Consider the following 19,657-nt stretch of genomic DNA (forward strand, 5'->3'; position numbering starts at 1 on the left):
TTATGAAAATCCTACAACTAACAAAGCCAGTTTTGTTCAGTGTTGCAACTGGATTCATTCATGTTGAGATGTGTTCACTAAATAATTGCTATGCTTCTTCTTAATATACATAATATAAAATGCTTAATATACATAAGCATTTGCCATCTGCTTATACATCCGACACAAACTGTTTTAATCCACTCAGAGAACATTAGTTATTGGGCAGATTAGAAATGTAAGAAATAATACTACATTGCAATAACATTTAGCTGAGGACACCAAGTTCCCTGGCACGAGCCTCTTTGGAAAGATGGGTCAGCATAACTGTAATCTTCTGTAAAAGACTTTTGTGGATGGTTGTTTCCTACTGCAATCATTTCTGTACATTGTCACCGGAGCAGCCCCAAACACTTTGCTGCTGAGTCAGAGAATGAAATTATCTGCCTTTCAGACCCATATGCCACATACAGATGCTAAGAAGCATCCACAAAAATGGAGGGGAGGGGAGAGGTACAGAGTCTCTGTTCCGGGTGCTAAATCTAGCTCTTTGGAGTTCCTCTTATAGCCATTCCCCTTTTACCCTGACCACCCATTGTTTGGTGGTTCCCTTTTTTTGTGTGTAGGTTTTTTCCTGTTCTAGAAGGCTGAAATGTTTCTTCTAAGACTTTGTTTCTGGTTCTAAATGTTTTAAGCTAAAATATGCTGCTACTTCCTGCATTTTGGTCCCATCCTTTGGTCTGCAGTCCCACCCAATCCTGGCCCCAAAGAGCTTCTCTGAAAGCTTAGCCAAAGTAACACTGGATGCACAACACACACAGTTCTGTCCTACAGCTTGAAATGGGTCTCTCAGTGACACTGACCTCAAGAAATGGACACTCTCGTTCCATTCTGGTTCCATCATTTTGCAATTAAAACACATCTTCATGAAGTCCATGCATTTTTCGTTTATGCATTTCCCCTAACGTACATGTTTTTGGGTGAAGCATGTGACTGTAAATGCTTATCGCAAGTACCTGGCACTGCTGAGATACTGTTTTTTAAGTCCTTTCTCCAAGCCTGAGTTTAACTGTGAGGGTGAAATCATATGCATGTTTAGACAGGAAAACAGTCTTCCACTCCCAGGTGCCCCAGCCGGGACAGCTCACTTCCTTCTTGCCCCCTGGTTAATTTGGCTGCTTGGCTTTTATCCTCTGTTTACAGATGGCAAATAGTGCAGGCTTACAACTGGTTAGAATATTTACTACGGTGAGTGCCCTAAAGCACCCTTGGGTGAGAATGGCTTGGTTACTCAATACCAAGTTGTAGGACAAGCTCAAGAGGTTGAGCTGTGGCTACCCAAGTCTTGCCGGCAGAACAGGCTGAAGCAGCCAAGGTTTCCCCCCTGTCCTCATGGTGGGAAAAGGAGGGAAGGAGCTGATCCTCTACTCATTAGATTAGCTACCTACACTAGGGTGGTTAAGCCCATCTGGAAGCTGCTGCCTTTACTTGAAACAGCAGCCTTGATCAGCTGGTAGGGGCCTGCACCATTCGTGTGGCCTGCTCTCTCGCAGCAGGGCCTTTAGTACATTCTTGGGGTGGGCAAATGATGGCCATCAACAGTTCCCATGATCCCTCATGCTGCCTAGGGCTGGCAAGGGTTCTGGGCCTGCCTGTTTGGAAGACCACAAGTTGCTGACTTTGGAGCTAAAGTATGAATCACACTGTGGCCCAGTGCTGGGTTTCCTCTTTTCCTTTGGGAGTGGTCCAGTGGCAGCTTGACTCTGTATTTTCTAAGATCCTAAAATGCCTTGTATTTTGGACAGGAACTGCCTTTGACCTGTTTCTAGGCAGCCAGTAGGGCACAGTGTGATGCTAATGGCTCACAGGGAGATATGGAGAGCTTCTGTTTGTCCCCCTAAGATGGAACATAACACTCAAAGCTGCGAGAGGAAATGTCTTCATCATGATGAGCTTCCCTGCCTCTCCGTCCAAGTATTGAGAGAGGGGCGTGAACAGCATTTACTGGGATCCAGGCCAGGGTCACACGCTTGACCAGGATCAGGACGCAGGAAATCGGGGCAAAGAAAGTGAGTGCAGGCAATTAGACAGGAAGAGGGGACAAACTGGATGTGACGTTTGCCATGCCATTCATCCCCACTTGGCTATTTAGTCTAAAAATAAACCGCTAGCCTGGGAGGGAGCCGTGCTACCTGTCCTTCAGTTTTCCTCCCATTGTGAAAGCGGTGCCGCCATGGGTGGATCTCTGGGCACAAGTCTAGGGCCCCCACAGCCGAGAGAGCTCCCAAATGACACTGGCGGTGCCTGCCTTTCTACTTCTGTGGTGTCCACCCCCCACCCCACCACTTTACAGAACTTTTCCCATGGCAGGCAATTTGACTGCAGAACAAAAGATCCATCTTCAGTTGCTGCTCCTATAATACCTCTGGGGCTCACGTGAGGCACTCTGGGAAAGGAAGATGGTGCATGCAGCTAGGGAGCTTGGCTAGGCAGTGGTACACAGTTTAAAAAGCCGACTTGCTTTCTTTCCTGCCAGAAGAAACAAGGACTGCTGCCACCACCCTTGCTGATGCCCCAGCAAGCCATGGGGGTGAGAGTCGTAGGCTGCTCTCCCACCTTTCAAAGGACACAGTAGCAGAATTTGCACAGCCAGAAACCTGGGGCAGGCATTTTCCAAGGAAGAAAGATCTTATTTTAGGGTGTCTGATAAGACTAAGGATCAGGGATCTGCTGTATCCCCCTCTGTTTCCTTCTTTTAAAAGAACATACTATTTGTTAACAGAAGAAAAGGAGACCCATTTCTTTCTCCTCTATTTCTCTGCTTACAAGATGGCTGAAGAGGGGTGTGTGGGGGTGGGGGTGGTTAAGATTGGGGATAGAGGGTGTTGTGGCCCCCATAGGGAGTCGCCATGTCCAGGCCCATAACTGGAGGCACTGCTGATGGAAAATTACAGGTGCAGGACAAGCACATTTCCCATCTCTCTAGAGCTAGCCCAGGTGTTAGCTCCACAAACATCACACCTAGTTTGGCCTTGAAAGGAATTCAGAAGAGGTATCTGCTTCCGGGCGAGGGAAAGCATAGAAAGAAAGCAGTTCCAGAAGTACAAAATTGTATGTGACACCAATGCTTTTTTCTTGCGAGTATGTAGGAACACAGGAAGCGGCCTCCTTCAGAAGCAGGTCATGGCTCCTGCAAGCCATTTTCCGGACTCAGGCAGCACCTTTCCAAATTTTCAGGCTGGATTTTTTTCTTGCCCTCTTTGAGCATGGCGCGGCTTGAACTTGGGAGCTTCTGCATGCAAGGCACTGAGCTACATCCTGCTTCATTTAATTCCAAGTACACATGCTAAAGATAACTGTACATCTTGTCTCAGCAAGATCAGACTTCCAGCTACTTCTTTTCACTCTCTTTTCCAAAAACTCCTGGGAATTGCACATGAGTCACCAGGTTGGGAAAGATCACTGCAGACATAAAACTAGATAAGAGGGTGGTGAAGCTGAATGGAGAGCCATTTGCCAGCATAGATTTCCCACTTGATGAAGTGCAGGATAGGCCGACTGGAATAAATGGATTTGGTCTTAGATACTGAGGACTAAGCAGGATGATCACGCTCAGCAGTTCCCACCTTTCCAAATATTCCACATTCATATTTGGGGGTCCCTTACTTGGACAGTGGACTAATACAAACTGAAACTAAGGGATATACTTGCTTTTATCCATGAACTGTTGAGGTCTCAGCTAAGGTAAGATCCAAACTAAAGATTTCCTGGTTTTCACTCCTAGCTACTAATGAGTGGTTATGAGTAAGAACAGACCGTTCCAGGTACAAGGGCTGCATGAGCCAGCCCTACCACCAAGCTCTTGGTTGACTTTTGGAACACAGATGTTATGGGGTGGTGGATATGTATGTTTTTGGATATTCTTCCCCTGAGACACAAGGAAGATATGTGGTTTCCTGAAAGGACCATTGCAATGAAATATGTTTCTGTGATGGCGAAATTCAAGGGGAGAAAACCAGAAGTGAAAATAAGTGAACACACAGGAGTTGCAGGAACCCTCCCCCCTGGTACTTAGGACTGCAAATAAGGCCCACTTTATAGTCATTCATTCATTCAATTTATATCCTGCTTTTTTCTTATGAAGAACTCTTATGTGGTGACCATTTGGCTTCATTTTAGAAGAAAAGCATTGTGAAGGGAATACATTGGCAGGAATGTGTAGAAAGTTGCTAGTTCCCCATGGCAATAAGCTGCAATGAGACAACTGTTACCCAAACCTATCCTCTGAGTGAAAAGGGGTCACGGTCACAGCAAGGGGCACTGAGTCAATGACCGTTGTTCCAAGTCCACTTGGATGCTTGTGAAAAGATTGTCACTGGCAGTGGCCCAGATGAGCTTGGCCAAAGCAGGACGGGGATTTTGGTGCTCTTGCCAAGAGGATCAGGGCATTCTGGGATCCACAAAGGGATTGGTTGCCCAGGTTTCAATGGCACAGCAACCACTAGCTAAGGGTTGTCAGAATGACTTGTTGCCTACAAACAAGTCACCCTGTAAAAAGTGGTCTGCATTCACACAACCCAACATGCTATGGCTTGTTAGCCACAATGGGTTGCCATGTTGTGTGAACCCCTTAATTGGCAGAAAAATGCATACATTGAGTAAAATGCATTGAAGATTGCATTTGTTTTGGAAATGTGTGGTTTAGCAGTTAAGAGCATGGGTCTGGGACTCAGGCAACCTGGATTCTGGTCCCTGCTCAGCCATGGAGCCAGCTGGGTGACTTTGGGCCAGTCACGGCCTCTCAGCCCAACCTACCGTGCCAGCCTGTTGTTGTGTGGATTAGAGTGAGAGCAGGAGGAAGAGAATGGTGTAAGCCACTTAGATTTCTTTAAAAAAGAAAAGGAGGGTTATAAATCTAATAAAATTTGAGCCAGCATGTGTATAAGCTCTCTGCTGGCTTGGTACTCCACGGGTCACTGCACCTCAAAATGGGTACTGTGAGGCTGGAAATGGTATAAAAAGGGGCAAGCAAAATGATGAAAGGGCTACAACAGTGCCTCTATGAGGAAACTCCACAGTGTTATAAAAATACTCTCAGTGTGGGGAAAAGAGAGAGGGGCTGGGTTCAGACAGCATGACAAGCCATGGCAGGGTTTTTAACCATTGTTGGCCTGTCATGTTGTCCAAACCCAACCATCATATTTCTCCTGGGTAAGTCTGGTCTTTAGAAACTATTTCAATTGATATGTAAAATAAAAACAAATGCTGTGGATTATATGACCTTCCTGATGGTACGGATTGCTCCGCCATTGGCTAAAACAGGGATGGGCTCCAGAAATGTTGCGCTCCAGAATTTTTGAACTTCAAATCCCAGAAACCTCTGCCAGCATGGTCAGTGGTCAGGAATGCTGGAGGTTGAATTCCAAAACAGCTGGTGCTCTACTGTCTACCCATGAGCTAAAATTCTCTGGGTAAACCAAACATAACTATATACAAACAGAAATCGAGAAACAGGAAAGCCAATGAACTATGCCTCAGCAGAATACTCAAAAACAATCTCTTGGCTCATGTTTTTGAAGTATTCTTGCAAACCAAGATTTTTTTCTTGTAATTTTCTATACCCAAAAACCAGTGTGGGAATTGAACAGTGGGAACTGAAATTTTCCAGAAGAGTACTCCATTGGGAACTGAAATTTTCCAAAGGAGAGCACACCATGATCTTTTATTGAGTATTTCCCTCTTTCTCTCAGTACTTGTAAATAAACTGCTTAACTCAGATCCTGTCTTAAAGATCACACCCATGTCTTCTGAAATACAATGCAACTATAAGGCAAGGAGGACAAATGCCAGCACACCTTCAAAAGAGCATGTTTATTTCCTCAGTTTAAAAATAAGATCTACTACTGGAAAATGTATTTCTGGAGCTATATAGTAGCTAAACATCAAGCCATGGCACCTCAGGAAGCGGGCCTAAAACATGAATAGCTATATTTCACAAGCTGATTTCGAAGAGGCACAGGGAGTTTCAGTCATGAACTTCAGCACAAATTGCCATAAAATTGTAACATGGAAGCATGTTTTTAAAAAACAAAACAGTTGCAAAACCAAGTGCAGAATTCCTGCAAGTGGGGCTGCCTTTGAATGTGGTCCAGAACCTTCAGTTGGTTCAGAGCATGACGGGAAGATCATCATCTGGGACTGTGTGATAGGAGCACAGTTAAAGCTTCCCAGTCATTTCCAGGCACAGTGGAAAGTATGTGCTGAAAACGTGAATGTGGACTGTCACCCTGATAGGGTAGAGATGTTGTGCTAACCCACCATGGTTTGTTATCATAGATGGGTTGTCATGTCATGCAAGCATCGCTTGGATCACCTGGAGTGGGTTGGCGTTGCTCTTGTCACCTGCATCTAGATGATGTGAGCCACCACAGGTGAGGCCAACAAACAGCAATCTGCTAGGCAAGAGTGGCAAAAATCTTGAGTGCCATGGCCAGCAGCCACCAAAGTGCCCAAGCGGCACCCAGGGCTGCAGTTCGAAGTAGCAGTGCAGAATGGCCATCGCTGGCAGTGGCTCAAGGGTAGACCTTTCAGGCTCTCAGCAAGGGTGGCCAAGATCATCCGTTTGCCAAGGGAGCACAACCGTAGGCGACAAAGAGTGGGCATAGTTGATGGCATTTTGAGAGACCTTCTCTAGAGCTGCTGGCAAGCAGGTCCAGGATCTGCTCTTGCTTGCTAGGTAGTGTAGGCCACGTAGGAAGCAGGAGTGGATCGTGGACACTCTTGCTGGTGGGTCAAGAGCAGAGTTTTCCATCTTTGTGGTGCTCACCTATGCTTGTGACACAGAGTGGATCAGGCCCCCTGCCTCCTCTTTGCTCCCAGCCCAGAGAAAACACCCCGGGTAGGAGCCTGGAGGCAGAAGTCCACTTGGTGTCATTGCCCTTTGCTGGCACCACGGGGTGGATCAGGTGTCCCACCTCCTGCTCCAAAGGTGGGATGCCTTCCTAGCTCCCTTGTCCTCTCTGCTGTTCTTCAGAACAGGAGCCAGTTTGCACTACAGGGAACAGTTTTCTTCATCTTCTGTACTCATGATATCCCTCTATAAGTACCTCAAAGGCTCTCACTAAAAGGAAGGTCAAGATCTCTTCTGGCTGATGCCAGAGTGTAGGATACAAACTAATCAAGCCAAGTTGCAACAACCCAGGTTCAGGCTAGATACCAGGAAAAGCATTCTCACTGTCAGAGCAATACAACAGTGGAACCAACTGCCCAGAGAGGTGGTGGGCTCTCCCACACTAGAGACATTCAAAAAGAAACTGGACAGCCATCTGAGTGGGATGGTGTGAATTGGTGTCCTGCAACAGCAGGGGGTTGGGCTCGATGGCCTTCATGGCCCCTTCCAACTTACATTATGTAACATAAACAGGACTCCTGGCCAGAAGCACAATGGAGTCAGCTTCTACCATCTGCTGGGGCAAAATGCATAGGGATGTCTTCTGCAAGAGCAGCCCTCCACATGTTATTCCAACTGGGCTCTGGAAGCCGACCTCATTATGCTTCGAGGCGTGGGCCCTTTGCATGCAGTGGGCACTCCTTGACAGTTGCAGCAAGCTGAAATCAGCTTATCGATATAGAACTATACAGAGGAAGAAGATAACAGACTCCTTCAAAGAGGCATCTTGTAAGGAAGGACTTGCAATATTAGGAAGTGCAGTGAAAGTCGCTCCAAAAGCACTTGGAAGGAAAAAGTACCCAGAGCAGATGGGGTGCCAATAGAACTATTCCGAGCTGTAGAGACTGAATCAGTCCAAATCCTATGCTAATCTATGTGCTAACAAATATGGAAAACAGAACAATGGCCCACAGACTGGAAATGTTCAATATCCATTCCAAGCCCCACTTCAACAAGGGTGTTACACGGCATACCACAGAACCACCTCATTGTGGGGTTCTTCACTACTGGCACCTTATGGACTATGCAGTCCTATCTGGAGCACATTACAGTGCTCAAGGTGTGAGGATACCAGTGATGTCTTAGCTTCCAGAAGCTAAGCAATTCCTGTCCAGGAATACCCAGAACTGTTGCACCTGTGAAGCTTCTGAGAGCATCTTGAGACTGCAGGTTCAGCGGGAGTGCAACCCCATCCAGAACAGACACTCTACCCATTTCCCAGACCCACTCAATCCAACTGCATGGTAGCTTTTAGGACTGATTGGCCAAATATTTATCAATATTGCCAGGGTTTATTGGCTTTATTACATTTTGCTGCTTAATAATTGGATGGATTTCATTACCTAAGTCATCTAGAAAGTGTTTATGCCCTTATGTGACCTATAAATATCTTTAAGAGTTAAATAAGCACTAGTCATTTGCAACCTGAAGAAAGACAAGAAATAACTGGAGGACGATTTCTAAATTGCCACAGGTGAATGGCTATGTATAAATCGGAATTAACAACAACACTGGGTCCTTTCTTAAGTTTAGAGTTAAGCACTTCTTTATCCCCTTTATAACCTTATTCAGCGGCCTGTTGTTTGAATTTGCAAAGGTGACCTTAGTTCAAATGCAATAACATGATCCAAAGAACTGAGTTATGAAATGTTATTGAAAAAAGTGAGTTATCTTGAGAGTTATAAAACCGTGAGAGTTGCTGGGGCCAGGAGGTGGTCACTTTGACCAGTAGTGCTGGAGATGAGATGAGATGAGGTTCCATATGTGAAATTTTACATTGAATCATGAACAAAGGTGCTATTTAGCAGGACTGAAGAAGCCATACTCAGTGAGTGCGGTCATGATTCAACAGGTCTATTGTGCCAGAGGAGCAGCAAAATTGGCAGTGGGGAGAATCTGTCAATGAAAGCCGGGCTAAATGCAGCTGATTACAGCTGATTACTATAAGAGTTGGGCTCAGGGAATTGTCCTTCCATGTGCAGTGCCAATATGAGCAAGCACTTCAACAGGAAAGAAGCCAAACTTCAAATAGATTTATTTCATTTCCATACAGCCGCAGAGGCAAAGCTCTAGATGAATCTTCAAAGAGGTTACTCAGCTGAAGATGTATCATGTCATCGAAGATATTGGACAGGGTAGAAATCTGATTAATAATAATAATATTCCTCTGTTGCAACAGCAACTGTGGGAATGGAGTGCAGGATTGGATGGGTCATTGATCCGATCCATTGTGACTTTTCTTAGGCTCTTACAACCACTAGCAAGTCCGGACACAACAGTTAATATTGCATCACAGTTATATGCATGAACTCTGAGTGGGAAGTTCTTACTTCAAAGTTCACATCAGTCATAAATCCAGATCTTCTGTGATCCTAAGCAAGAGATTTCTATCGCCTGCTCCTCGTCTGTGATATGGTAATAGGAAAACCAAGTGCTCTACATGCTTATCATAAAGATAATACATGGATAGTACTTTGAGCTGTTGGGAAAAGTGCTGCATAATTGCTAGGTGCCATGAACTTACCTCTGAGCAGACACGTAGACAGTTGCACTACATGGCTTATTTCAGTGCTTAATTGTGCAGAAGATGCGTTGCCACTGGCTTTCTGGCAATGCTGTGCACATAGGTCTTTGCAGTCTGGTAGAAATGTGAGGTCCTTATAAAAACAGCTGTAAACTACTACTTTCTGATATGCACAAAGCTTTCGTTGAAGTTCTCCATTTTAAAAACATGAATACAAAAATGTGGATATTTGCGAAGATTACATTTAAAGCACTAATAGGAACGTTGCTTGCAAAAATAATAATTAAAAAGTTTCTCACAGGCAATATTCTGTCCAGGAACAGTTGTACAGAAACTGAGCAATGATCACTAAAACTTGGACAAGCACTGCTTCAAACTTGGCCCCGAAACCATGGGAAATGACTTTGAATCATCATGGGATGTCATTCCACACATTACAAGAAGAACAATCTGGAATAATGAGATGAGCAATACAGATGGAGGGACAGACGTCTGTTCTGTCACATGCCTTATGGTCTGGCAGTCAAGAGTAGCTTCCTGATTGTGGGGCTAGTGGTGAGAGGTAGTCAGATTGTGCTCAGATCAGCTCTTCAAGGGCATTAAGAAAACAAAAGGCATGACTGCAGAAGAATGACAAAACTTTAATGTCTACAATCAAGACATCGAACTAGTGAAACATTGTGCATACCTTGGCTAAGCCAACAATTCAAATGGAAGAAATCAGAAAGGTAACAAAGATAAGAAAGACTGCGATTGGCTAGGGTAGCAGTGAATGAACATGAAAAGTTTATCCAGGGGAAGGACGTTTCACTGGAGTCCAAGGCCAAGATCATGCGTTGTATTCCTGATAACTATGCATGTGAAACCGGACAGGAAGGAAAGCAGACAGGGGGAAAATTGATGCTTTGAAACATGGTGCTGGAGGAGAGCTTTGCAAACACGTTTGACTGGCAGCAAAATGAGCAATCGGTTCCTGCATCAAATCGAACCGGAACATTGCCTTGAAGAAATAAATGACAAAATTCAAGTTGTCGTACTTCAGGCGCCTCATGGGAAGGGCATATCACTGGAGAAGACAATCATGCATTTCTGAAGGCCAGAGAGGAGGAAGAACAAATATGTTATTTATTTATTTATTAAAAGCTTTTGTATGTCATCCTATTATACAAGATCTCAGGAAGGCTTACAATATTTAAAAATTGTAAAACAACAATTTCAATGGTTGTTTAATTAAAATTTAATTAAAAATAATTAAAAAGTAAAACAACAATTTCAATAAATAATAAAACAGAACAAAACAATAAATCACAAAACAAATAGAGCAATTAAACTTAAAAGCTATTAAAATTTAAAATACCATTTAAATAAAAAAGCTTTGGCCTGGCGCTGAAAAGAGTATAAACTTGGCGCCAGGTGTACCTCTCTGGGGAGTGCATTCCAGAGTCTGGGCACCACAGCAGAGAAGGCCCTACTCCAAGTTGATGACCTTTTTACCTCTCTTAGAGAGGGTTCCCAGAGCAGGGCTTCTCACATAGATCTTGAGGGGCATGAGGGCATATAAGGAAGGAGACGGGATGGATTGATTCCATTAAGCCTTGAGTTTAATAGGAACTGAGCAGGGTTATCAAGGGCAGGACGTTGTCAAGGGCAGGGCTTTCATTCATAGGGATACAATATGTTGGAGACAACTTGACGGCATGTAACAACATTTCTTTTTATGGTTTAGCCATGTTCATGTATTTCAGTCTGGATGAGTGACAATGGCAAAGATTAGAATTCTTTCCCTCTCTCTGTCTCTCAAGTTTATTTATTTTGATTTATATTCTGCCTTTTTTCCTCAAAGGGCTCAAGGCAGCTTACATCATCATCATCATCATCATCATCATCATCATTATTATTATTATTATTATTATTATTATTATTATAACATTTCTATGCCGCCCCTTGCCGAAACCTTGGGGCAGCTTACAACACAATAAAGTACATTGAAATACAATAGAACATAATAAATTACCATTAAATACAAAAATACAAAAATACACTGAGTTACAAATATAAAATTAAAATTATCAGTATAAAATAAGTAAATAAAAATATAGGAGGAGAAAAGAGAAGGAAGAAGAAGTTGCCCTGGCCAGATCATCATTCTCCTCCTCCATCTTATCCCCCCAACAACAACCCTGTGAGGTACGTTGGGCTGAGAGTCTGGGACTGGCCCAAAGTCACCCAGTTGGCTCCATGGCCGAGCGGGGACTAGAACCCAGATCGCCTGAGTCCCAGTCCCGTGCTCTTAACCACTACACCACACTGGCTCTCACTTTTACACTTTTTTCTGGTAGGATGGAGATGTCTATCCATAAGATGGAGTGAAAAATTGTAGTCTGAGTATTCACCGCCATGTTTGGAGGCCAAGCTTTGGAGTACATGATGTTTCTCAAACTGGTCATACAGTCAGTAGTACTTTAAAGGTGGCTGCACTGAATTTCAATGCACAACTTTAAGAAATTTTGGAAGCCTTCTACATCAAAAAGGGGTTGGCAAGATACTTTGTGAAATCTGATCATTAACTCTCAAAAAGCCATCCCTCGACCAAGGCTTGATCCACTGAAATAAGAACGTGTTCTGTGACTCTAGAGGAACACCCCTCATTGGAAGGGACGCTCCTTCTTGAGAACCACCATTTAAGGCTGATACACCAGGAGGGGTTCAGAGAGCAGAGCGGGGAGGGGCCAGATATGAGCTATCCTATTCAACCTCTTTCTCTCCTCTTCCATCGCTGGATGAGCAAACTGCCAGTTTAGGGCAAGCAAAGACCACCACCACTCTTCCCATCCTGCACTGAGAAGCTTCCAAGTTCCCAGGCATCCAATCAACAAGGCAGCAAGTGATAGGATAGCACCCTAAAGGCACAATCCTATGGCCTCCTGACATTGTCTGGGCAGGCATAGGATTATTCAAGGCTCTGACTTCAAGGCTGGGATTCCACAGGCCAAACCCCACCACACCCCCCTCTAAGCCTGCATGGAAAGAACCTCTCTGGATGCAGCTGCGCCTTGAGGGGGAGGGTTGAAAGGGGGCATGCGGGGGGGGGGGGTGCAGAGGAGTTTGGAGCAGCAGCTTCTGCTGTATCAAAACAGTGTTCCAGCCTCCTTCCTTCTCCCCCTTGGTGCTTCATCAAGACAGATGCAAACAGAGAAGGGGCTGAGGCCGCACTTCACTCCGTGCACTGGATGTGTGTAAACCTCCCAGTCTGGAGCTCAAATGCATCTGCAGTGGAGGGCTTTGGCTGCAGTGTGGCCGGCTGGAACATACTGAGGGCTGCAGGCTGTTTTTCGGTCTAAACATGCATAGACCTGTGTCCTTTCTGTAGGGTTACTTTCTCTACAGTTATGGGACTTGCATAAGTGTGAAGAAAGATGGAATAATCCCATCCCTGTGAACTAGTAAACCGCTTCCCTTCAAGTTTCAGAGGAGGAAAAACTGATGTAAAAGGGGGAAATCCTTGCCTTCTGGAAATCGTATATCATCACCTTAGATTGAGCTTTTTGTTGGTTTTCAGATTCTCGCATAGCCCGAAGATGTGGTTGCTTTCCTTTCTCTTATATGATTGTTTTCTTTTCCCTTCCTGAAGAGGCAGCCTCATTCACAGTTAAAAACATAAAGAGATGTGTGTGTCTTTTAAGAACATGCTACTTGTTTTAAGAATCAGTATGACCAGCTTGATTTAAGGCACATTGTTACTAACATTTAGACAAAAAAGACCTACAATTTCCATCATGCTCCAGTTAGCATGGCTAAGACATGCCAGGAACTGTAGGCTTTTCTTCTGTCTAAATATATGAAAGATACTTAGATTATTATGGTAAAAAAAATAGCAACTAGGTATTTTACAACAGCAATCTGGGATCTTTCAAAATTGCATCAGTGCATTGCCCCTGGAAACATTTGGCACTTCCTATCAGGCCTTCTCTGCGGGAGATTTTAGCGCCATCTAGTGCATGGCAGTGGGAATAACTCTTCAGGAATTTAAACAGCTTTGTTTTATTTTTTAGAGATGCACTTTAAAAAACGGTATGCTGAAAACTGCCACTGCCAGAACTATTGGAAGGACTATCTCTAATTCTTTTTTTCCTTCTTGCTCTTCATCTTTTTTATTTTGAAGCATGGCCGTTTCATGTGTGTGTGTTTGCTTACCATTTTGCAATGGTATCATCAAAGCAGTGAACACAATAATACTGTGGCAAAAAAACCTATAAATGTCCTGGCAGAGTCATACTGGAGGGAAAGTCAGCAGAGAGAGGTGGGTCTTTAGCAGGTGTCTAAGAGTCAAAACTGGAGCAGCCTGTCTAATGTCAGGAGTGCATGGTGAAGTCTCTGTTGCAAGTCCTCCAGTCTCAAGGTGAACCTCTGAAGTGTGTGGTGTGATTAGAGATCCCCTTCTCAGGATGGCGAAGACCAGGTGCAGGCATATGGCCTGAGGTGGCCCCTCAGATCACCCACTCTTTGTTGTGTGATCAGCAAAACCTTAAAGTGGCCTGGGGAGCATTTTGCTGTCCGGTGCAAATATTTGGGGAGAGGTATAATGTTGTTTTTGAAAGCTGACCTTTTAATAACCTTGAGGCTGCATCGTACACCAGCTGCAGCTTCTGGACCAGCCTCACATAAGGCACTTTACAAAAATCCAGTGGGGCAGGGTGGTGGGTGCAAATGCCTAAGCCATCACAGCCAAGCTGAAGTTGAAGTCGTGGGTTCCTCTTGCCCAGGAAAGTAAACTCAGCCCCTCTCCACAGTCAAGTTACAGATTTCAGCAGAGCTGAACCCAGCTCCTCCCTTCCCTTCCTGAGCTGATGCTTTTCTCAGCTTGTCTCCATACTTCATTCCTGGGAACCAGTCCATTCTATGCAAGTGAGAATTCCTTCCAGAATAGGATGGAGGTGAGATCTCACAGCAGGAGTTTGGTTTCACTTCAGTGCGCTCTGATTCCATCTCTTGATATGCGCTTGCATCATGTGGCTAAGTGTTGAAAGTGATTCGGTTCTAATCTTCTTTTATTTATCAAATTTTCAGAATGTATTGATAGATGTATGCACAGTTTTAAAACAATACACAATCCCAAAATGCTGTATCTTGAATACTAAGTAAGAAATCCAATGTAGTGTTGCAGTTTGAAGATTGTACTGGGACTCAGGAGATCTGGGTTCTAGTCCCTGCTCAGCCATGGGGCTCACTAGGTAACTTCAGGTAGCTCCAGACTTTCAGCCTAACCTCACAGGGTTGTTGTGATGAATTTTGTAAGTCACTGAGGTTTCCATGAAAAGTGTGGAGTAGAAATGTAAGAATGAATGAATGTATGAATCATACATCTAATGTCAGAAGTAGGGTTGAGGTGAGACCTAGAGGAATCCATTCCTGTAACATTCAGAGACCTCCTCCCATGCTCAGCCTGGTCACAGAAAGCAAGCCAAGGAAGTCTGCGAATGCCCATGGAACAAACAATGTGCAATCGGCAATGCTCTGCATCAGTGCGACTCCACGGAAGTTGTTGCTTCTGGTGCAAGAGGGATGCAGCTTGGGCAGTGACCCTGTGGGGCGCCATTCCTGGTGAGCCCTGAGTGAAGAACCTTCTTCTGTGTCAGGGACAGCAGCACAGCCACCTGCTGCATGTGGTGTGGAAAGGGGCCCTGCTTGCACAGGGTGGGGAGCTGTGAACACTGGGTGTTCTCACCAGGCTCTCAGATTCAGGGCTGCAACAGTATGGACCAGAGTCTGGGTGGCTGAGCCCAGGAAATCGGTCAGATTCACAGCCCTAATAAAGGTTCTTCCACATCCCTAGCCAGAATAGAGTTTGCAGACCCATTTATAGAAGAGGTCTATATCCTAACAACCATCCATCTCATTGATGCCTCTGGTCAATTACCAGAAGCTCCATGGAAGTCAGCAGTAGGCTGCTTCAGGAATTCAATCCGAAGGAATTGACAGGAATTCAGGAATTTCTATATGAAGTGACAGATGAATGTCAGAACGTGTTAGGAGACTGTTTGGCATTTACCTACATCTCCAAACAAATGCTGATTTGGACAGATCTGAGAGATGCCCCATTCAAAGTGAGGCTTCTCCAAAGCTGGCTGAATCGGAAACTTCATTAGGAAATCCAGATTTGGGTGGACAGAGAGAGAGAGAGAGACTACCCCCCCAGATAGATATATTTCTCTCCAGTGATTCATACAGGGAAAGCTCGTTTTTGGGAGGGAGTGGATGGAGAGCAGGGGATATCGTTTCATGACTGACACTCTAGCTTCATGACATTCATGTTGAACGGTTTTATCAGGGCTCTCCTAGCCCAGGGTTTGGGTCAAGGATTCTGATGTAATATGTCACAGGGTAGTTCTATATTCTGTGATCTCCAGGAATCAGGAATGTTGAACTAGCTGATGCCCAGTGGATACATGGGAGATGGTATTTGACCCACAAGTCAAATCAAATAACCTCCAGATTGAACAGAAGCAAATTGCTTTGTTTCCCAAATTGCCCAGCTGGACTCCAAACTAAATCTTATAGTCAGTTAAGTACCCATATTATTTTCTGATTTCTGTATTTTCTGAATAGTCCAATGTAGCTCCACTTAGAAATGTAGATTTTGAGAAAAAATGGTGTTTATTTAAATAAATATCTCAAGATGAATATGTGGACTTTTTAAATTGCAGATGAACATGGAGATGGGATGACACTGATTCTTGAGAGAACACATGCAACAATGGCACGGACAAGAAATAGACTCGTCCGTCCTTTAACAACAGCAATAACAAACCTCATGGTAACAGAAAACAAAGCTAATTGCAATGTCACATGTAGGTTTTCTTCAGCATAGCAAGCTGGGTGTTGTAGCTCTTTTTCCTGTTTAAACATACATAGGATTTAATAATAAAATATTCAGATTTTGGGATGAAGCTGGGCATTCAATACTACTGGGTCGAATCCTGCAAAATACTGTCCCCACAGTCTTCTGTCTTTCAGAATCATCCGCTAGTCAAAGTAATGTTAGATTTCCATTTTTTCAGATTGAATAAAGATGTAACACTTGCAAGCCACCATGTGCATCTTAAGTCTGAAATGGCAGCCTTATCAGATTGCATACAGACATCATGCATGTTTTCTTTAAACACAATCTTGAGTAATCTCCAAAGGAAACATAGAAGTCTCTCTCCCCACCTCCCCGACCTTCACCAGATGTTTTGGACTGCAGTTTCTATTAACCCATTGGAGGGCAAAACAGCTGGAAGGCGGCAGATTGGGGAAGGTAGCTTGTGATGAAAATTCTGTAATGAGATCATTGAAATCCTATTCATCAGGATGCCCATGTCCTTGGAGAGGAACATTCGTGCCTGCTGTTGGCTCCCTCCAGGTTGATGCTCAGCCCTCCCTGCTTGTGGTGGGGTGGGGGAATGGCTTGGGTGCTTCCAAGGACAAAGTCTAAGGGGTGGGGCTCATGGCTGTTTTCTCGGATGGTTGCCTGGGAGAGCTGCAGTCTCACCTGGTTACTGGTTACCTAATAATTCTGAAAGGTCAGCAAAGTGGCTAGATATGCTTATTATAGCATGGCATGACGTAGCATGGCCTAACATAACCACGTCTTTTCTGGGCATGGCACTACTTTGCAAAGCCTCCATAGCATGCAGGGATTGGTGGCAAGGGAAACATTTCAGTTCCACTGTGAAGGCACAATGGCTACTCTTGTGGCATCTGCACAGCGGTGTGATACAACCTGGTATGAGCACAGGTTCCCTGCTATTTCTTTCCATGAGGTTCCAGTAGCGTTTTTGTTTGGGAATCACACGTGAGACCGATGAGGTGGTTCCTTTTCACACAAATGCCGTGCTTTTTCCTTCTTTTGTCTCTTTGCTAAGCGGTGCATCATTTGTACAGCAGCATCCATGCCACAGTGGTTTATAGGGCATCATTTACAGTAACCAGGCACACTTTAGTCCCCCGCCCCTGAAAAAAGGGCCTATTCCCAGCATTCCCCAACCAGCATGGCAGGCCAAGGAAAACTGGGAGCTGTAGGAATTCTTTTCTTGCATAGGGTTGAGCCTTTAGGCTCTTTTTCAACTGGGGATGTCTCCAGTTTTGCTGCTCAGTTAAAGGTGTAACTTATTCTTCCAATTTTGATGAATGGGAATCATCAGAAGCACTTAACTTAGGGCAGATTACATATTCTGATTGAAGCAACTGCTTCAGACCACAAGTATTCCTCATTTGATTCACAAAGCCATTTCCTTCTTTGCTCTGCTTCCAGAGCTGATTTCCAAAAGGTGAAAGAGCAAGGTGGCACATTTACATGTCTGACATCATAACAAAGCATCAACAAAATCCCTTCAGCGCTGCCTGCGGGATGCGCAACAGACCAGAAGCCAATGCTGAGTGGGAAAGCAGAAGCTGCAGATCAGAGGTAGACTAGGACATTCTAGGCTTGGTTGTAAGCTGCACTGCCCAATTTAGAGTTGCAACCTCTGTGCAGTTAGACACTGTTTTGCTGAGACAAGACATTAAACATTTGTTCCGCAACATGGGCAGTGGGGTCAGCTCTGAGTCTAAAGAATCAGCCAGGAGGTCCCGGGAACTTGAAAAAAGACTCCAGGAAGATGCAGTGAGAGATGCTAGGACAGTCAAGCTGCTGTTATTGGGTAAATATAAATTTACATTTTTTTTCATTCACAGTAATCCATTCTCATTCATCCACATTAATCCAGATATGGCTTACATTTTTAAAGACAAAAGACATGCACATGTTTGTTTTTTCACTTATGTCCATGCTGCCTATTTTAACTGTGGGATGAATGATGCGTATAATGGGAGAAGTTTTGGAAAACATGGTGATCTTTATTTACAGGTATGTGCTACAAATCACAGCCTGATCAGCACTCTGAAATAGATCTCTGCATAGAATCCAGCATGGGAAATGTCTAGTTTTGCTTGCCAGGTCAGATCCTGTGCACACAGCCTGGATGCAGGGGCACATCCAGATGAGTGTGCTCAGCATCTGACCGTGCATATAGGAGGCATTTTGTGTAACTTCCAGTTGTGCTACAATCATGCGTGCTCACCTGCATTGCAAAGGGCTGAGCACAGGATTGTGTGTGAACCCACACACAGTGGTGTGCAGCCCAGGACTTCATCATTCTGGAGTAAATGGGTGGTAGGATGCAACTACAGGTCACTATAGAAATCAGCTGCAACCAAACGTGTTGCACTGTTTGAATGTGCACACCAGAGTCTGTGCAAGGTGTATTGTAATGTTGGATAAGACCCATTGCACACTGAGATGAATGTGCTGCTCTTTGCTCAATGACAGAATTCGGGGAAGGGGTCTAGGGTCTTCCAAGCAGCAGGGAGGGGATGAAACCCGCGCTGCCCAGATACAATGCAACCTGATGGCAGCCCAGCCTTCTCTGCAGCTCCAAAGCACCCAGCCCCTTCCCTGAGGTCACATAAGTGACCTGGAGAAGCAGCCAGAAGAGTTCTTTTCCCACACCAGTTGTGGGTGGCAGCCCTCTGAGCGTGGAGACCCAGCAGCAACATTAAAGGAGTTCTCCAACCTTGGGGCTAGATTTGTCTATGGCAATGAGATTGTGCTGCCCTTGCTTATCGTACACTCAGAACCTGGGGGAGTTAATTGAGAAAGTTCCTAGGTTTTAAAGCAGGCATTTGTATAATTATACTGAACATTTTTGTCATCTTGTCTGATAATGACCTAATATGATAGTTTTAAAAGTTCTCTCTAGCACTTGCAAAATGTTTTTAAAGGGTACCTTCAACTGATAGTAAAAATCCCCAGATGCTAATCAGAATAATATTATAATATTCCAAAAATTTTGCTGTTTACCAAATCAAACAACACTTAGAGGGTAGAATGAGGTGAAAATACAAATTTCAACTTGCCAAAAGAAATTACTGTGAGTAAAAATATTCAGTGCAATATTTATCTCAAAAGCTGATGAGTACAATCCAGAAATGTCTATGGACATATTTCACCAGGAGCCTATAGCAACTCCATTGAAGGGGATGGGAGTATCATACTCACTCATGTCCATTCACATGAGCTGAAAACTCAGGTAATCAGACTTGAAAGCAGGTAGATGAACAGTTTTAAGGACACTGTATCTAAGAAAACCTGGTTGTGTTTGCTTTCTTCCTTGTCTTTCTCAGTC

General features: G+C 44.3%; 1 protein-coding gene across 38 annotated transcripts in view; it reads left to right on the forward strand.

The window, feature by feature from the left end:
* LOC123019945 (guanine nucleotide-binding protein G(t) subunit alpha-3) overlaps nucleotides 1–19,657 on the forward strand; it is a 141,408-nt gene that overhangs the window by 41,679 nt on the left and 80,072 nt on the right. For 4 of the 38 annotated variants that reach the window (XM_044423182.1, XM_044423180.1, XM_044423176.1 and 1 more), the window contains exon 2: nucleotides 16,157–16,266. The exons of 32 other annotated variants lie outside the window; for them this stretch is intronic. Coding sequence is in view for 2 of the 6 variants with exons in the window: in XM_044423164.1 (XP_044279099.1) it covers nucleotides 18,016–18,133 (118 nt within the window). In the remaining 4 variants the exon portion in view is untranslated. Of the gene's footprint in view, nucleotides 1–16,156; nucleotides 16,267–16,609; nucleotides 18,134–19,657 lie in introns of those variants that run through there. 2 more of the 38 variants (XM_044423164.1, XM_044423174.1) reach the window with 2 other exon arrangements.

This window comes from Varanus komodoensis, unplaced genomic scaffold (assembly GCF_004798865.1).
Source record: "Varanus komodoensis strain SLA01 unplaced genomic scaffold, ASM479886v1 scaffold13_3, whole genome shotgun sequence".
NCBI classification, from domain to species: Eukaryota; Metazoa; Chordata; class Lepidosauria; order Squamata; family Varanidae; genus Varanus; species Varanus komodoensis.